Below are 20,561 nucleotides of genomic sequence, written 5' to 3' on the forward strand. Positions count from 1 at the left end.
AATATTAGATTAAGGGATCAAGTATTACAGCATTTAAAGCCATATGAATTCTATGTAGAGATCAGTCACGCACTTCTCAGGGATCCACAGGGCCCTAGATACAAGGACTTCAGAATGGAAGATGGATTATTAAGGTATGGTGGTAGTATGTACATTCCCAAAGCACCAAAAATCCGAAGAATGATTTTAGAAGAATTCTACACAGCTCCCTATTCAGGACACCCCAGAGTGACCAAAATGATGGCAAATATAAAACCAATATATTTTTGGAAAGGGATGAAAAGAGAAATAACGGATTATGTGGCAGGATGTCTAGAATGCTAGAGAGTCAAGGCAGAACACCGCTACCCAACTGGCCTCCTATACCCAAACGAAGTACCAAAGTGGAAGTGGCAGATAATTACCATGGATTTCATACAAGAACTACCCATGACTTGAAGCAAACACAACACCATTCTAGTAGTGATAGACAAACTAACCAAGGTGGCTCACTTCATACCTAGTAACTTAACCAATAGAGCACCAGAAATTGCTCACAAATTCATTAGAGAGATTTTCAGACATCATGGAGTCCCGGAGAAGATTATCTCGAACAAGGATGCCAGAATAACCTCCAAATTTTGGCAAACACTATTCTTGGCTTTAGGGACTAAGTTCAATATTAGCTCGGCTTATCATCTCGAGACTGATGGCCAAACAAAGAGGGTAAACCAAGATTTGGAAGATCTTCTAAGAGTTTATTGTATGGATCGGCAATACCAGCGGGAAGTGTATCTACCCTTGATGGAATTTGCTTATAATAATTCCTATCAATCCACCATTAAGATGGCACCCTTTGAGGTCCTATATGGTCGCAAATGTAGAACCCCTGTAAGTGGGAACCGTGTCGAGGACAAGAATTTCATTGGACCAAAAACGCTGAAAGAAATGGAAGAACAAGTGACTCAAATCCGTCAAAGATTGAAAGAAGCAAATGATAGACAGAAAAGTTATGCAGATGCAAAAAGGATGCCTAGGGAATTCTCAGCAAGAGAAAAGGTGTTGTTAAAAGTAAAACCCCAAAAGAGTACCATCAAGTTAGGTAAGAATGCCAAGTTGGCCCCAAGATATGTGGGACCCTTTGAGGTGTTGGAAGTCGTGAACCCAGTAGCTTACAAAATTGCACTACCTCCAACACTTTCCAGGATGCATGACGTCTTTCATGTGTTATATCTTAAGAAATGCATCATTCATCATTAGCATACAATTAATTGGAACCTATTACAGGTACGAGACCCAAGGGTGGTGGAAATAGAACCACTCAGAATACTCGAGGGGCGTAAGCTTTGCTTACGAAATCGAGACATAACACAATGCAAGATCCAATGGAACCAATGTGCAGAAGACAATGCTACTTGGGAGGATTATGATGACATCTTTTGGAAACACCCTCATCTTTTCTCTAGGACCAGAGCCTGATCCTTTTCTTTTGCTTTTCTCTCTTTTAACGATGATAAAAACATTCTGTATTTCCATAAATGTTGCTTTTAAATTTTTTTTGTGAATTTCATCGAGGACGATGAAAAAATAAGCGGAGGGTATGTTACATCCCAAAATTTTGACTTAATTAGAATAAGTTATAGTCGTTGAGATGATTAGTTAAAACTATCACTTTCTTGATCATGTGAAAAGGGAAGTTATAATTAACCGTTTATTTCATGTGGAAGTGGTTGTTATAATGGAATTGGTTATTAGTTATCATGCTTACTTGTTTATGGAAAATGGTAGTTAACCATTGCTACAATTATTTTGTGAAATGTTCTAATATTGATTTAAATGGGAGAACTTGTTATTATTGTGGAAATGTTGCACTGGTGGTTGCAAGAGCAGACGAAGGGGAAAAAGCATTGCTAAACGGAATTTAAGGAATGGGGCACTATTCTAGTCCATTTGTTCGATCGCCAAGTATGACCTCTAATTACCCTGGTAAGGATCTAGCGACTTCACAATACTTCACAATAGGGTACACACATGAGCTACTTGGACAAACATATAAAATATATATATATATATAGATATATATATATATATATATATATATCTTAATCATAATCAAAATTCATGTTCAAAACCATTACCTTTGTTGTTTTGTGATGTCATTTCCATTTTTCTTTTATCATCACCTATATATATGTGCATACATATATATATCTATAGATATATAGATATATATATATTTGATACCTCCAGGATATTAAAGTAATATCTATAGTTCGTACTTATTAATATGTGTATATATATATATATACACATGCATACTAAAGAGGATATGATGTTATAGTAAACCATATTCTCCAAACTACGCATGTATATAGTTACACGTATTTTAATGAGTACAACTTTAGATACAATAATAGCATGATGGAATCATTTTAAAATTTTATATATATATATATATATATGTTTTTCAATGGAGCTCTTTAATAAATCAATTTTAAAATCGATGGCCTTGTAACTGATGGTCTTGGTTGAAACTGCCACCTTGAGCCGCAAGTCGCTTGAGCCCAAGGGAGATTATATACATCTCACATCTTACTGCAGATGACATTCTATTCTCTCTCTTCTCCTTTTATTTCTCTGCTCTGTACACAACACCTCTTGATACAAGCGCAGGTCTTTCCACAACAGATTTCGCATTTCATTCACAGTCAAGTCAGCTTCAGCCGTATGGTGGAGGCATCATTTGAATCCCACAAAGGGTTTTGTTCAGGTTATGTTCAGTAATTACACACTCCATTCTTTATAAACTTGAAACAATGCAACAGATTTAGGTACCCATGCATTCGAATCATTATGTTTCTAAATCGATGCAACAATTTTTAGATGGATTATCTATGCATCTGATCTTTATAATGTATGCATCAGTTGTAGGATCAATGTCTATATACTCGGCCTATGTTCTGTCGACCTTTCTATTTAAGATCACCGAAAACTGTTTATATCAAAAGGGGGGCCATTGAAAACTGTTTATATCAAAAAGGGGCCAATATACAATATGAGAAGATTATCACCGAGATCAAGTTCTTTCCTCATTGTGTTTTACGTTTATGATCCTATCTTTTACTTTGCCATGTGTAGTAGTAAAATACAATAGCAGCATGTTGGCAAAATTGAATTACATCTTGCACAAGTTTGTTAATTGTGGTGTACCTACCAATGGATAGGAATCCATGAGTAATCATGATGATCCCTACCAAAATAAGAAATCACTCTCTCCAAGGACTCACCCTGGATGGAATAGCCAATGAAAGGGGGTGAAGAGGAAAAGAACTCCATACAAGGGAAGGAAAAGAAATCAAAACTTCCATATATGAATTCATGATAAATTTTATACTAAATTCCAACAGAATATCCAAGTAAGCTCTTGTTTGTCCAAAATGTACCCTACTGTCAAGTCGAGCAGTGGTAATCGGGTATAGAAACCCATTTAAATCCTTGACCAAGGTCATTTATAGGCATGCTTGCCTTTTATTTGATCAAATGATGTCAGCGGTGCTAGTTAATCAAGCATGCCCGCCTATTACTGGGTGGACATTCTAAACACCGATATGCTCAAGTGGTTGGACTATGGTGCCCCAAGCCTAACCCCGAGGTAGGGAGGGTCTTTTTTGTTAAAAGATTGTGTGGGGATTGATAAGGTCCGTGGTTCGGAGGTTAAGCCCATGTCAATACTTCTCCTCTTACCAGAAAGCCAAGGCTTGTACAATGTCTTCAGATACCTCAGCTCTAGATTTTGTATGTTTCTTTCTGGATTCTATCTTGCAAGTTTATTTCTTGTAATTATTATATAATTCACTGAATATATGGAAATGATTTAGTTTCTCTTGAATTGTTATAGAAATCAATTAGTTAGTTATTTAGTTAGTTATTTCAGTTTGAAAGATTAATTTAGCTATTTTCACATGAAATGGATTGTAAGGTGAAATGGTTCTGTGTTTTACTTTTCCTAACTGTTTTACATTCTTTTTGTTATATGGTTCTAGTTACAAATTTCAGAATTAAGCATCCATTTTTCAGTCTAAAAAATTTGATATGTTACACTAAGCACCTCCAAATCCTTTAGTAGAACCCCCTTATAGTCAAGCAACCCATTGGCAGCAGCAACAGCATTGGCAAGTGTTTGAACTCTTTGACGACAAAACTCTTCAACGGCATAGATATGAAGGTTTTCCATGAAGAGATAATGCTTTTCAAAATCATTTAGCTTCGTGCACTATAAGTCCAAGACCTGGAAAGCACAAATGTAATCTCTAATCTTACTCAAGTGTTTAAGCTCATCAAATCAAGCCTATATTACCCAATCTGAATTGCTAGGTCAAAACTGATCCTACAAGGAAACTTTCAATTCAATCCACGATTTGATAGATTTAACTGACTTTCCAACTCGTTTATCCACAAGATACGTGCGCCAAAAAAGTTTTGCACTCCACGTAAAGCATTCAACAAGTTTCTTTACTTGGGATTCATCGAACTACTCGAGTGCATTAGACAAGAAATCCTTGACATCCCAAAAGAAATTGTCAAGTACCTTGTCGTCACGATCGCCATTGTATAACCCAATTTGAACTAAAGACATAAGACCTTGTGAGCCACCTTGTAGAAGAGAATGGTGCAGAGACTACTGATCTCACAATAACTTTGTTTCCTCATGCGAAGCCTTGAGAGCTTCTTGGATCTTTCCAAGATCCTCTTGAATATTGATGTAACCTACTTCCAAATTTATGTCTTCATCATCTGGCTTAGGAGCCTCCAAGAAGGGCATATTTTGTGATTTCAATGTGTTTTCTCATGGAAGATCCAAAAGGGCATATCAAATAACATGCTATCAACAATACTAGTGAGTAAACTGGTCATGCCTCTACAACGAATCAGCCCTATACACAAGATTAGCTCCAATATCATAAAAGAAGATTGAATGTGTTAGAGGCTCCTAAGCTAGACAACAGAGTCGTACATTTGGAAGTAGGTTACAGTGATATTCAAGAGGATCTTGGAAAGATCCACAAAGCTCTCAAGGCTCTTCGTGAGGAAACAAAATTCTAACAAGATGGTCAGTCCTTGCACCATTCTCTGGTGATTATACCCCATCTAGGATACATCTTGGTTCAAGACCCTGCAAGGCCATACCTTATTCTTGTGGTGAGCTCAAAGGATGCAAGTCATGTTTTGGGTGCTATAAGCTTAAAGAAGATTGCAGTAGAAGTAGGCAATGAACTCTTCTTGGCTACTATTCTTGGATGATGGAACATAGAGGATGTCTTTGCATTCTCAAATTGGAGTGTAGTTCAAGATGTGATCAAAGCTTTCAAGGATGCAAAGCCCAACTCATTGTCAAGTGAGCTTCCACCAAGGACATATGTGGTTCATGTGATCAAGCTCTAGGTTGGAGCTAGGGCCCTAGCACAGGCTCCCTACCAACTTTTTGAGCCAGATATAGCTGAGTCAAAGAAGTAGTTGGGAGAGCTCGTCAATGTGGGGTTCTTGCATCCATCTCACTCATCGTATATAGCTCCTATTCCTTTTTAGAGGAAGAAAGATGGGATTCTAAGACTGTGTGTGGACTACCGTGCTTTCAATAAGCACACTATCAAAAACAAGTAATAGTTGCCCCTAACTGTGGATAGTTTTAATTGTCTAGTAAAGGCAAGATACTTCACCAAGTTAGGTCTATGACAAGGTAACTGTCAAATCCACATTGCTCATGGAGATGTGTTGAACACTGCAATCACTACAAGGTATTGATCTTTTGAGTTCTTGGTTATGCCATTCAGCCTAACTTACACCCCTACTACCTTCAATATGCTTATGAATGTGTTAGTGAACAGATTGTCCTCTAAAGAAATAAATACAAAATAACCCCAAAAGCCCAAGTAAGAAGACTGAATATGCACTAACAATTGGGTCACTGTGCTATTGAAAAGCGTAAGCGCCCTCTGAATTTATCCAAGTACAGCTCCCTGTGTATGGTTTACAATAAATTCACAAAAATAGAAATGTGGATGCTTTTAACCAAAAAGCACAAAAGGTTTACAAACATCTATCCATAAACACGAAATAGATGCAAAAAAACTAATCTAATTAAAAGGAAATAAACAGTAAATGACACACAGTTCATCTACCCGAATGCCGCATTACCAAAAGAATGAAAACCTGAGAAAGAGAAGAATCAAAGCTTCAAAGACATCTTGAAATTAAACGTGTTCAAAAAACAGTGATGCTAAGATGCGTTTAGAGAAAACTGAAAGTTATACAAAGATAACAATCAGTGGAAACAAAACTGCCCAGACTCAAAGTTTTCGCATGCAATTATCTCCCAAATCTCCCTTCTCTAAAATGTAAAAGATAACACAGACCTCATTACGTGTTGCATTAGAATCACTATTTGGAAGAAACAAAAAGAAATTCCCTCCTTTACATTTCGTTTAAAAATCAAGACTTCACCCCCTTTTCCTAACACACAGTTTAGAAAAAAGACAAGAGCTTCGCTCTTCCTACAGTCCCAAAGTCTGCCTTTCCTCCCACAAAGAACTGGAAAATTTGAGAAAAACTGGAACCATTAAAAATTGGAAACCCCTGTTTCATTTGCTAAGGCATATTTAATATCTATCGTGCTCTTGACATTTTGGTTATTAGCATAACCGTTTCTTGATAAGGTCTTATATCTCCTTTTAACTTTTCACTCCTTTCGGGCGATTATGTTCCTCAGACCTAATTACTTTCCAAATGTTAAAATGGAAAGGAATTAAAACATGTTCCCTTGGTCAAGTTCATCACATATCATTTTGTGAACTTACGCCTCTAAAGTATAAGTTATTGCAAACTGTATTTTTTTGAGATTCGGATTTCATTTAATCACAATTACAAACTACCAGGTCATTTTGTCAAATTGACCCTAAGAGTTAATTCGCAGAACTTGGACTACTCTTGACACCTGTCTTTATACACCTCTTGATAACTTTTAAATGGTGATGGTGCACACGGGCATTTGTCAAACATTTAATTAGGGTTCTACATGGTCATATGTGCGGCACAAACTCCTACAGAAAGGATTGGCAGAAACCCGATGCCTCTCCCTAAGTGACCTGAGCTCCATGAAGTGGAGACTTGAAACTCACCAAGACAATGATGTCACATAACAGGCATTATGTCAAATAGTTTGTGATTGATTTCTGCACTAAATGAAGATTCTTTGTCTTTGAAATCCAATGTCTTCCAGTAAATGCTATTTCTTTCAACTCTGCATCACGTGCTCATATGTGATAAAATCATCACTACCACCATTCACTTCTCTTCTAATCAATTCTGCAATACAATTGTGACAACATAATATGGGCTTGGAGATGTCGGGCCCCAGTGCATATGGACACCGTGTGGATTGGCTTTGGACTAAGGGACTTTGACATTTCCCAATGTCATCTTGATACAACATCACTATTGAAAATACATGAAGCCATTCTCAATCCGCGGTTGTCATGAAATATTGAGATTGTGATGGCAGCATCATCGTTGGATTTGTAACCTGATATCATTGAATAAAATTGTCATCATTCTATCACTTTTTTATCCAAATGCTATGGATTTCAAGTCTTATCCAAGATTATCATCACAAACTGGAATTGAATCACCGATTGTATTTGAGGTCTTGGACTGCATGAGAGCTACTCGGGTGGACAATCGGGATCATGGAAACATGTCTATGAAGCTTGTGCCTCACTTCCAATCTGCACTTTGTCCAAGAATCATGAGCATTCTCTGTGATTACTACATCCTCTATCAACTACATTACAAATATGGACCACAGGGCGCTTAACCATCTAGATCAAGCACGAGTCATTGTGGCTTGATGTGGTGCCATATGCTTAAAATACCTATCTTCATTCCTCATCGAAACTCAAGAGTCATCTTTTGTGGTCTCTTCAACTCCTTTCTAGAAAAACCCAAGTTCTTTCACTTGAGTCATTCTGTCAAACCATTCACGCATATGCAGTGTATATAAGTTCAAACCGCTAACTACGATATGAAATAGATTCAATAGGATGAATTTTAGATGTAATACCCCAAATCATCCCTGAGTGTCTAAATCAACATGTGATTTTGAACGAAACCTTGAACCTGAATGTGGAATGAAATCACTAGAAATTTTACAATATAAACTATTGCACTAAACTTGAATTATGAACCGAGATTTAATCCGAGTATTAAACTGAACATGGATTCTCAACTTTTCTGAATCGAAAAAACTGCATTTTGAACCACTTCAAACCATTGAACTGCTTTGAACTTTAGTTCAAAGAGGTTTGAAACCACAAATTAAAAATTAAAAATACTGAGTCCATATAGGGCACCAACAAGGGCTCTAACTGCGGGACTATTTTTGATGCAAAAATAGAGGACTCCAGCAATCTCTGGCAAAAGACAAGCGCCTTATCTATTGGGCAAAGAGAGTCACTAGGAAGAGAAAATCGGGAGCTTCTTGCAGAGAGGGCGGAGTGGAGCGGGGCAAAGCCAACAAACCAAAACACCTAAACTACCAACAAGCCTGAAGCTTGCACATTATTCAAACTAACACTACGCACACCAAAAACATATTTACAAGGTATATACAAAGGTAGGAGGAGAACCTACCACAAGAAATACAAGAAAGAAAAAGAATCACGTGAATTCATTTACCGGCTGGGAGAAGTAGGAACCTTTCCGTATCAGCAAACCACACCTCAATGGAGCAGCTCCACACCATTGCCGGCAAGCAACTTCTTCAATGCCAAACCTCAAACTAAAAGCACACATGCATATGTTGACCCAGCACTCCTTTCCAAACAGCCATAACTCATCATAACACTCTTTTTCATCCAAGAAATGATCCTCAACATGCATCTGGCCAGGTTTCACTTCAACCTGAAAATTTTGAAAAGAAGAAACCTTTTCAAAAAAGATGCACAATATCCGGAAATGTTGTCACAAAGACTCACCGTTTGTATATGGCATTGACATCATGATCAACTTGCAAACAAAGAGATGCTTCATCCAACATAGGGTCAATTCTAGGGTACATGTTCTCTTCATCCTTTTCAAGAATCAAACTGCCATCAAGCATGCAATGTATGTTGTCATTTCTCTTTCCCAAAGTGTCATTACTCCCACAATCCAAATCAGCAAAGCCACACATAGATGAATGAGAAGAAAAGTTATCAATGAACGCTTCATTGTCAATCTGATTTGAATGAATACCTAAGTCATCATGGAAGAGATAATCTGGCTTGAGTGATGATAGAAATTCATATATAATTTCTTCTTCTTCATTAAGAAGAGTGTCTTTGAGCATTCTGGCCGAATCACCAAGTTTTTCAATAAGAATTTCCTCATGAGAAGCTCCAGCCAAAGGCATCTTTACCTCATCACAAACATCGCTTTCATTTTCAGATTGACAAGACTTTTCAATGGGCTGACCACCGTTTTCACAATATCACATCATTGGCAGTTTTTGCACAAATAGGAACTTTCACAGCAAGATGATCATCATTAATTTCAAACACAAAGCTTTCTAAAACCAGAGAGGAAAAGAATCCAAGATCACCTTCATAAAAGTTTCCCCGAGTGTCATCATGAGCAGCAAGAACGGAATGGTTGTGAGAAGTGAAGTAAAATGATGTTACCAGAGATTCTTCCCCCTTAACGGACAACTCATCTTTACCTTCATTATCATTGCTGCCATGGTTTTCACTTTCAACTTGAGATTTTTCATCCACCCCTGTCTGATCTTCTTGTGTCTGTAATATTTCTTGAATTAAGAAGGCCACTTGCTCCGATTTTGTTTCTAGATTCAGCCCTTTGGCCAAATATTCAGTCACAACATAATCTCTTTCAAGACAAATTTCAGCATCATTTTTAAAATCAACATTAACAATAATATCTACTGCTGCATTATTTCCAAAGTGAAAGGATTCCAGAATGGGGCCTTTTTCAGCATTCACATACAAAGAGTCACTATTCTCACAATCTTTCGTGACTTTTAAAGATTCATCTTCTGATAGGGCATTGCTAGAAAGCATTCCAACAGAATTTTCAAGAAAAAGACGATCATCATGATCCTCAACTGTAAAACTTTCTACAAGAGTTGAAAAAGGAACTTGAGGCAAGATTTCATTATTAGTGCTTACCCTTACTCCAGTGTTGCCACAGATATTCTCATCTTTTAAAACTAGATCAGCATGAGACTGGAGTAAATTCGGCTAGACTTCTTGGTCATTCATGACAAGGTGATTGAAGTACATGGGTGAAACTGAGATAACCGGAGCTTCTTCTTCATCAACCTTCAACTCTTCACTTAACTGTGATACTCTTTTCTAGTATATCTACAGCATTTTGCTTTTTTCTTCTAATTCTTTCAACTTGTGGAATCTCGCACAGAGGCTTCCCCACAATAGCCAAGATGTGGCATCATCTTCCAAACTTATATTATTTCGGACAGCTCAGGAAATGCTTTCTTTGTAGCTATCCACAAATTCGTACAATACTTTATCATCCATTTGATAAAGTTCCGTGTTACATCCCAATTTTTGACTTAGCTTGAAATATAGCCGTTGAGGTTCACATGAAGTCAGTTGGTAGTTTAATTTGATATAATCTGGTGAAATGGTAAGATAGTTGGTTGTTATGATTTCAAGTGAAGATGACATGTTAGTTGATCGTTAATCACGAATTCATGGAATTAAGATGAAAGATTAACTATTATGATTATTTATGATTAAATAATTTAATTACTGAGAAATTCCTTGCAGGGAGAATGTCGAAGGGGTGGAACCATTGTCAGAAAAGAATTAGGCAAGGCATCACCATCACTGGGCAAACGGGTAAAGGACCTAGCGATTTGAAATCGAATACATCTGTGGGACTCGCATGAGTTATTTAATAATTGAATTAAACTAATTGAGTTTAAATATAAAATATATCTCAAAAGATTTTAATATATCTTTCATCATATTATTTTAATTAATATTTATAATTGTGCATATTATATAAAATGATTTGGCACCATTATAATTTAATAATTAATAAAGTAATGTTGCTTGTTCATTTAAGATTATAATAATATTCAAATTATAATATCTGAATTATTACCTTCCAACTCTCTTTCCATTCTTTTATTCTTTTCATATTAATAAATCTTTGTTTATAACCGATTAGACACTTGGCGTTCTTAATTGTCAATTAATCTTTTTAAGTTTCGGAAGCCAAAAGGGCCACCTTTTTATATATATGAAATCGAGTATGGGAGGGAAAGGTATTCATTATTTTAAGCATCTGTTCACCTTTTCTTCTTATGAACAATCTATATTTAATTTATGGAAATTGAGTTCGAATTGACTTCTTCATTATTCTTGGGCGGTTCCTCTCCAAAAATAATATTCTGCTTAAGCCTACCATAAGGGACTGTCTAGGCTGAAGTCGTGAAACAATCAAGATGGTCAGCTCACCCTTCCTTTACAGCAGCACGGCTGACTCAGACTTCCTTGTTTCCTTTCAAAGACTTCAATACTAGATTTGTATCTAGAAGGTACATCGCAATCCATGGACTATCTCAGATTTTGGCATCGGTAACTTGGGTTAGAGTTGCGTCCAAAACACTTGGATCTTCTTTACTACTTTGTTCTCAATTATAGATATCAAGGATTATTTTTGTAATCGTCACATAGAATTACAGATGTATTTTTATTATTGTTGCAAAGGATGATATTATCTAACTGCAGATGTTGCCAATGAAATGATTATGTATTTATTATGTCCCTAATCATGTTATACAAAGTGTTCATTGGTTCCTTTCCAAAATAGATTTGAAAAGCGTCTTACAAACACCAATTGATAAATTATAATCTACTAGTTTTCAATAATTAAAGTGGTGATCTATATCATTTCCGGAACACATATAGTATTCTTAAAGATAGCAGCAACAAAGATATTTCAATCGGTGGTTTTCAGTTGTATTCACCGTAGAGGTATGATTTGATGATGTTGTAAAGTCTTGTTATAGTGTGTCGATGTTGCAAGGCCTCTTCTCCATTAGATCAAACTCTGCTTTTGGCACCTCTAATTTTCCATTTTGGAAACCAAAGCCCTATTTGTTAATCCATGATTCAGCTTCCTTTCTCAACATTTATCAAGATGATATATAGATCGACATTTCCAGATTGTTCATCTTTAAATTTAACCCTGTTCCTGGCAAGTGGGAGTCAAGTAACCATGGTATAGTTCTATAAATTATTATGCCGGAAATTAGAAACAAATTTTGGAATTCTTTAAGAACATCAGACATTGTGAAATACTGGATGCATGTAATTTTCTTGTATATTTGACAGAGTCGTCAGCTCTAAGAATTCCAAACACCTGAGTCTCACCCGGCTGTGTAGCCAAGTAGATGGGTGATGAGGTGAGAGAAAGGAATCCTCAAGAATATGAATCAGTACCAGTCATGACTGAACAACAACTATTATTTTTTAATATGAATTAATTAATAACTCATGCATAAATTGTGATTTCCTGTTACCAAGTTGCATGTTAAATTACCAAGAAGCCCAGTGGATGGCAAGATGTTCCCTGTCAATTCCGGGTAGGGAGGGCCTTTCTCGTTAGAGATCGTGTGGGAATATATTGTGGTCCAAGGTTGGGTGGTTAAGCCCCTAACAATGTTTCACCTCTCTCAAGATGTCGGATATGCGTCAGACAGAGATAAGCCATGCAATCAATTGTTTATTGCAAACAGGTACTATCATTTTTATTTAGGACGAGATAAGATTAAATTGAAGTATTTCATTGTTATCATCATTTTACTTTTATATATATGAATAACAATTAGAAGTATATTTTCTAATCTTGAGATGCTGTCACAGTTAAGTAATCAGAGGAAAAGGAATCTAAAGACCTAGCTGATTTGAGGGATGACTGGAACCCTAAAGGATACAGTGGTATTGGAACCCTAATTGAATCTGTGGTATTGGAAGCCCTATTTGAATTCGTGGTATTGGAAGCCCTATTTGAATCAGTGGTATCACAAGCCCTAATTGAATCCATGGTATCGAAAGCCCTAGATGAATCTGTGGTAGCGGAAGCCCTAAGTGAGATGGCGGTATTAGAAGCCGTAAATGAACCGAAGGTAAACAATGCCCTAATTGATACAATGGTATGTGATGCCCTAATTTTAAATATAGTGGTATTTAATTACAAACATCATTTGAATTTAAGATAGCAGTTTTAGATGATAGTCATCATGTGAAATTGTTATCGTGTTATTGTGGACTAACTCGAGTGGTTGCAGAAGCATCCCTAGTTTGACTTCAATCTCAGTTTTCCCGAGGTAAGTAGTTTCAATTTCTATAGTAATTTCATTTGATGGTGTTTTAAGTTTCTAGTTAAGAAATTTTGTCTAACCGATTTTAATGGTAATACTTTTCACATGAACATGAATGATGTAACTGCCTTCTTATGAAATTGAAGTTATAACTGTATTCATTGAGTATGTTGAATGTTATTTTAGACCCAGGAAATTGGGATGTTATTCCACGAGAGAAAGGTTTGGCCTTGATCTTCTCATGCCTTTAATATCCAGCATGGCCTTTAATACTCAGTTGATTGATAAATTACCTTGTTTTCATAATCATAGGTCATGGTATGGGGAAGCAAGTATGTATTCTTATATGTAGTAATTAACGTGTACCAGTAGAGCATTGTGCTTCAAAATGTTTCGATTAATTAAGTATAGCCATTAATGTCTACATAAGTAGTTTTTTCTTATGTTATACACTTATTTAAGGGAATCATGGGTAGTAAGCTCACAACTCTCCTTGTTATCATCACCCATTGATGGACAAAGATAAACTGACCATGGATTAGAATCTATATGTGTTCTCTTTTGTTCCAATAATTAAACTAATACTAAAAGTACCATATCTAGGAAAGTGACTGGAAAAAAAGAATAAAAGATTATAATAGTGCACTCTTTTAATTATTATTAGTTTAGAACAGCTATTTTTTTGCGATTAACTCATTCTAGCAGCATGATACTCTTCATAAAGGGTAATTTCACAAAATCCCACTAAGAACTCTTCCATGTTTCTCTCTGAGATAAATAAAACTATTTTCATCCATCATCTAGAAAGGAACCTTAAATGGCTGCTTCAAAAGAAGGGCCTCCAAATTGTCTAATATTTCATAGATGACAAATGTTTCTATGGTAAATTTAGTTTCAAGTGCACACCAATATTTGGGCTTAAAATTTAAACTAGAAACTGATGCTAACATAAAATGTGAAGCAATCACTTAAAAAAAGATGTATGCATTAGAAAGGATCAGAAATGTCACTCATAATGTTTGTTTATATTGAAGACAAGAAAATAGTAACTAGCTGCCTCAACGAAATTCTCTTGGCATAACATAGTTGTAAGGATTGTACCTTTACAATATCTCCAGGAATGAATCTCACTCGTGACACTTTCCCCTGATAGCGACTTGTAATTTCAATAGTTGCTTTATCACTTTGGACTTCACAGAGTGGTTGAAACTCATCCACTCTGTCTCCCTGCAAAACCAAATCGTACAATCATAAGTTGCAAGCTCTAACAAAATTGGAGGTTGTGTGCATTAATCACAATTACTAACTGCTGATTAACAAGGTCTGAAAAAACATTGTACAATCTATTGACTTGACTTTTGCATGTTTTAGGTACAAGTTAAGCTAATTTTTCTTTGGTATGCAAGAAGATTAAAATAATGTATCTTAAACAAATGATGCTGCAGATCAAAAGTTTATCTATGTTGACTAAATAAATTAGGTGTACAAAGAGGATAAACTAATTACAGTTTTAATTTATCTTCCTACGTTCATAGATTGTATACAAGCAAATATCTGTAGTTATAAAACAAACTAAGAGCTTCATGATAGTCAATATGACAATTCTAATGGTTGTATTCAAACTGTTCCCTAGACGTAGGGAGACCTTCATAATCTTGTCTACTCCTCACTCAGATCTGAGAAGATTCACATTTGTAGCAATATTATTGAGGAGATCCAGTAAGTGTATTTGAAAATAACTTGGACTGAGCCCTTCATTTTACTTTCTATCTCTAGACAAAGATGGGTTGGTCACCATCCTGGGATACACCACAAAGATATCTAACATAACTTATAGATGTCCTTTACACTAAGATACAAGTTTGATCCCATTTCCATCAGACCAAGACTAACTGCTCATTTTCTGAAGATCGATATAATCACAAATCTGTATCAGGGAGGAAGGGATATGACACTGAAGAGTGAAGACCTTCAAAATTCATTTTTTAATTCCTTAATGCTATGAGATGTTAGTGAGAGTAAATTCTTCTGTTTGGGGAAAAGTAAGGCCTGGATGTGAGTGAAAAACAAGGTGCAAACCAATAGTAGAACCACCTTATTTTTTGGGTTCCTTCAATATGTGCTTCCAGCGCAATTAGTTAACCATTTCAGCAACTCTGACTTCTTGTAATTTGAATCAAGCAAACCTAATATTAAAAATGTATGCCAAATAGTATGATTTCAAAATTATTCGATATTTCATAGGTAATTTGGATCTTTTCGCAATAATGGACATCTCATAATTACCATCTCAAAAAAAAATGTCAAATTTAATGTAAAATATCTACAAATTTGAAATGTTTTAGAAATGCTCCTCCTATACTCACCTCTTGCACAAACCATTTGAGGAGCTCACATTCTGCAATCCCCTCCCCTGTTTGGGCCAATGGAACTCCAACTATTCCTCCCACAGGTTCCGTGCCATTACCATGAGCTTGACTTGAAAGGAAACACTTTTGAATTACGTAAGAACACTCAAACTGCAACAAACACATATTGATAAAAATAATCAAAACAATGAGGCCAACAAAAGAGAGCCAATTAAATATTTATCACCTTTTATTCAATTTATAATATGAAACCTTAATAAATATTAATGACAGAAAACAGTATGGCACTAATTGCAATTAATGACCATTTTAGTTGTGCACATAAAATGGTAAAATAAGATTTTGTATATTTTGGAAAAAAAATAATGATTTTTTTTGCAACCATCACAAAGATAAACATTATAACAAATATTGATAATAAATTTGTGCAACATAGCTCAAATTTACAGATGATAATATCAGAAGCGATGTGCTGTGGTAAAGTGAAAGGTAAGGGAAAATGCATAATTAAGTGATTATAATAAGCCAACTGATTGAGTTTGAAGAGGTAAAGAACACGTGAGGACTTGTTGATATACCCCATTTGGAGTGATTAATTACCTTTTATACAAGGAAGAGATTCAGATCATCCTTGGTTGCCAAATCGTGGCTTCAATTTTGACTAAGCATTAAATGCAACAAGAAGCTCTGGAATTGTTACCTTAAGCCTCCAATATACAGGTGGCACCTGATCTTTCTAAACTTTGTTCATCTATCTCCCTCTTAGAGTTCTAATTTTTATCTTGCATTTATTGTCGTGAGCTCCAGACTCAGAATGATGGCAAATGTTAAGAAAATTTAAGGTTAAATGCATATAGGCTGATGAGTCCAGGGTAGCAATCATCAAACAAATTCATTTGGATATATGCTATCTGATTCAGATATCAGAAATACTTTCATCTAAAGAAATCTAGACGAAAGATTGCAGAATTATTGGAAGGATTGGGAGGGGGACATCATTCAATCTGCTAAAAAGTTTAGGAGGACCTTTAAAATAAATTATGCAGTTGATGTCCATCATTTTAATGCTATGGAGTTCATCATATTTTTTTGTCGAAAAATAATTTAAAGAGAGGGAAGTGAGGACTTGTCTGGATGATCTGAATAAGTTGTTTATTGATAAATAAAACTTCTTGGAAGCAATGATAATCAGTAGGTGGTCTGACTTTCAAAGTGAGCAAACTTTCTAGTAGGAACCTCTGATGCCATTAGCTCCCCCTACATCTCCCATAAGATATTGAAGAGTAACACAAGGACAGTTCAGTGCTTTGGTCGGAAAGCTAAGAATGATGATGGAGCTGGTGACTGTTTTTAAATGGATTATGAAGTTATGGGACTGTTGGGATGTCTGGAGAAGATTCTGATGTTTGTTAGAAGTATTGATATTAGCTGGCAGTGGCCCCAGAGCTGGTTCACATGGTCTATGCTGAAAATTCTATGATGTGTTCAAAGAACAGTTCCCCTATGGCATCTCATTCTTGGCCAGCAAAGGTATTGAAGCTATCAATGAGTTTCTGGGTGAAGTGGGAATGGTAGCATCAATGAGGAGCTTAAGGAGCGCCAACTTACAGTTTTGTCTATGCCTGACAGTTTTGTCTATCTGATGGACAACAAAGTTGGTTTTTCAAGATCCTGCTTGGTACCAATCCAGTGATACTCAATGATGTGGAAGTGGCAGCTTAGATGATATGGTTGACTAAGCCTGACTGTGTGATACTCAATGGTTATGAAGTTTCAATGTTTGAAGTCAATCCTTCTTTGCCCTGAAAGCTTGGTTGAACATTGGCCTAGATGGCTCCAAAAGATTTTGAAATCTGAAACTCAAGTATGTAACTTGTAGATTTCACCCATGATGGTTTTAACTTTTTTATTATATTACAGAATCCAAAACAGACAAATATCTCTCTCAATGGCAGAAATGTATCTAATTCATAATTTTCAGATTTTCTGGTCTAAAGCAGCATTTTCTTAGAGCCTGACCAGGTTGTAAAATATTTATGTAGAACATTTTGACAAATATATGCTCTTTTCAAGCCAAATTTTAAAGGACCTTAATTTTAAGTGCGTGGAGTCCTGTTTAACTTCCTAATATCTGATCAAAACAAAAGAGCTGGCACCCCTTTATTAAATATGTCAGAGTAAACTAAAATTGATAGCTGTCTGTGCACTCAAAGTTAGGCCCGTATTAACCCATTCATCATATATTTATTTATAGAAACCTCTGTTACAAAGCTGTGAGTGAAAGATACACAAACTTGAAGTTGAAGCATATGCAAAGTTTAAGTTAGAAGCATTCTCCTTTTAAAAAGGTCAATTGGAGTCAGATGAAGGCATTATTAAAATTTCCTGCAGCGGGAAGAGGATCCAGATACAGAATTACATAGCGTTTATGATATCTCAAAGAACGGAATGCAAAGTTACAATCCCCTGAAGATCCTTTCAACATCCTATTCTACAATATTCCCTTTTAAGGTGTAAACTGGTCCTCTGACTCCCATTTCATACGGCAGATAACTGGAAAGCTAGTCATTGGATTGAAAGGTCAATTAGAGGGATGACAACCCCAGTCAAGGAGGACTTCATAAAATGACAAAGCCCTAGTTCTTCTAACGAAAATTATATAAGCCGTTGGAGTTAGGGAGCTATATTGAGCATTAATACTATCCTGATTGTCCAATTTTCTTATTGACTATAATCCATAGTAACACGGGGACGCGTCCCCCCCCTTTTTGCCCGACGTCTCGGAGACTTCAACGCACCGGAGACTTGGGGACTCCGTCTCCCCGTCCCCAGCGGTGCCACTAGATTCCACCACCTCCACCGAGGATGGGGGACATCCTGCTATTCACTATTTGCAAATTCAACTATTTATGTTTAATGTACGATGTTCCAATTCAATGCAATGTTTCAAGTATTCACTCTTTTACATCTTTACATCCTATATTGCAATACATATTTTCATAACTAACATTTTTAAATACCATATGCATAGATATATACACCCCTCTTGTCCCCTGCTGCTGTCCCCCCACCGTCCCCCCGCCGTCCCCAAATTAAGGCCCCTCTGTCCCCCCGTCCCGGAAACTTGTCCCCCCGTTTCGCCGTCCCCCCGTCCCCCAGGGTGGTGTAACTATGCTATAATCTTATGTTGCTAAAAATCAGTACAAAATCAACACTTATGACGTGCCCAAGGGAAATAGCTTGTAGAAGATCAAAATGATGACGGCTACCAAGCAACTGCAACATAACAATAACAATGGCGTCCGAAAATCCGCTTCAAATATGCCATCCATTAATTTAACCTCAAGTTATCATTCATATGCAATTATAATTTCACAGCAAAAGACCAAACAGGGCATATCTTTCCCATACAGAAGTTTTCAACTGTATTGGCAATGAAGGCACCATTCAAGAGGAACTGAAAGCGTAAATGCAACCCACACTATCAAAAAACATAAAACTTGAATGAATTAAATACATAATAAAGTCATATCTAGGTTTCCACTGTTTTTTATAATCGATACTTACAAATTGATAACATCACTAAATTCGTCATATTTAAACGCTTTCAGCAAATTAATTTATTCTAATTAGGGTAAACAATAGACTACGTTGAACCTGGCAATGGTAATAAAAAATATAAGCTACCATCCAGTGCATTGATTTTATTTTGCTATTAAACTCAGAGCGAACTCTCTCATTTTTGTTAAAGGAAAAGAAATCGTCCTCAATTAACGATATTTGCACCGGTTTTGAAAAAAATTGCTCCAGACTTTCAAACTAAAGTAAAACTAGACCAGCTTCAATCAGAAATTAACCTTTCCCCGGGCAAAAGACGGTTCCCGTTTCATCAGGGAATCTAAATTTTGTGACAATTCCCGCCATTTCGTATTAAATTTCGAGACCTGGAATTCCTTTGCATGATGCAACCGAAATGGTATTGAATTTAATAGCTTCGTGTTAAGCAGTATTCTTCTCATCGTTTTCAACTGAAAATCTCTGTTAATCTTAAACATCGAAAGGCTTGAACGTTGAAGCAGAAATGGTTACCGGGTGGATAAGACCATTGGACTGCGATTGGCGAGGTTTGTTGCGTAATTTAAATACCACAATGGTACGGAAGATTGCTCCGAATGCCTGGCATATCGGGCGAGACAACTTATTATACATTATCTTAAACTGAGCCCCGTCAGTGATGAAATGGTGAGAAGGGGAAGAACACTGACCCGCCAACCGAAAATATTCCGTTTCCACTTCTGTACCTACCCAGGGCAAATATTCATGCAACGTCATAAATCCCTAATTATTATTAGTCCCTCCTTATATAGAGGCAGGGTACTAATGTTTTTTTTGTTTAACCCACCTAATTTGTGCAACCCAAAAAAAATACTAAGTTCTAAAATTCAACAAATTTTATATTTTTAAATTAATTTATATTGATTTATTACTTTTTTTCTAATTGGTTCGTTGTATTTTTGGTAGATTTATTTTATTTTCCCACTTCAAAAAATACAATATTTTCTAACATGCATTAATGAATTTATTAATTACAACCTTATATTGTCCATATTTGTGACAAGTTCATTATTAATTACAACTTTATTATTTTTACATATTTGTCACAAGTTTATTAGATTTATAAAATAATTACAACTTTATCTTGTGCATATTTGTCACAAGTTCATTAGATTTCTAAAAAAGTCATGTTTTTATCTTCCACAACAAAAATAATGTCTTATCAATATTAATATCACAATTTTTAATTTTCAAAA

At 35.9% G+C, this 20,561-nt stretch overlaps 1 protein-coding gene across 1 annotated transcript in view; it reads right to left on the reverse strand.

The window, feature by feature from the left end:
• The window catches only part of LOC149572567 (lipoamide acyltransferase component of branched-chain alpha-keto acid dehydrogenase complex, mitochondrial-like), a 69,273-nt gene extending 49,234 nt beyond the window's left edge, over positions 1–20,039 (reverse strand). The window contains exons 1-3 of the mRNA XM_089813668.1: positions 19,608–20,039; positions 15,748–15,900; positions 14,483–14,608 (exon numbers count right to left, since the gene is read on the reverse strand). Of these exons, the coding sequence (XP_089669794.1) occupies positions 14,483–14,608; positions 15,748–15,900; positions 19,608–19,805 (477 nt within the window). The 5' untranslated portion in view covers positions 19,806–20,039. The remainder of the gene's footprint in view (positions 1–14,482; positions 14,609–15,747; positions 15,901–19,607) is intronic.
• Between the last annotated feature and the right edge of the window lie 522 nt (positions 20,040–20,561).

Source organism: Cupressus sempervirens, chromosome 2, assembly GCF_028749045.1.
Source record: "Cupressus sempervirens isolate cs-2001-9-10 chromosome 2, ASM2874904v1, whole genome shotgun sequence".
NCBI lineage: Eukaryota > Viridiplantae > Streptophyta > Pinopsida > Cupressales > Cupressaceae > Cupressus > Cupressus sempervirens.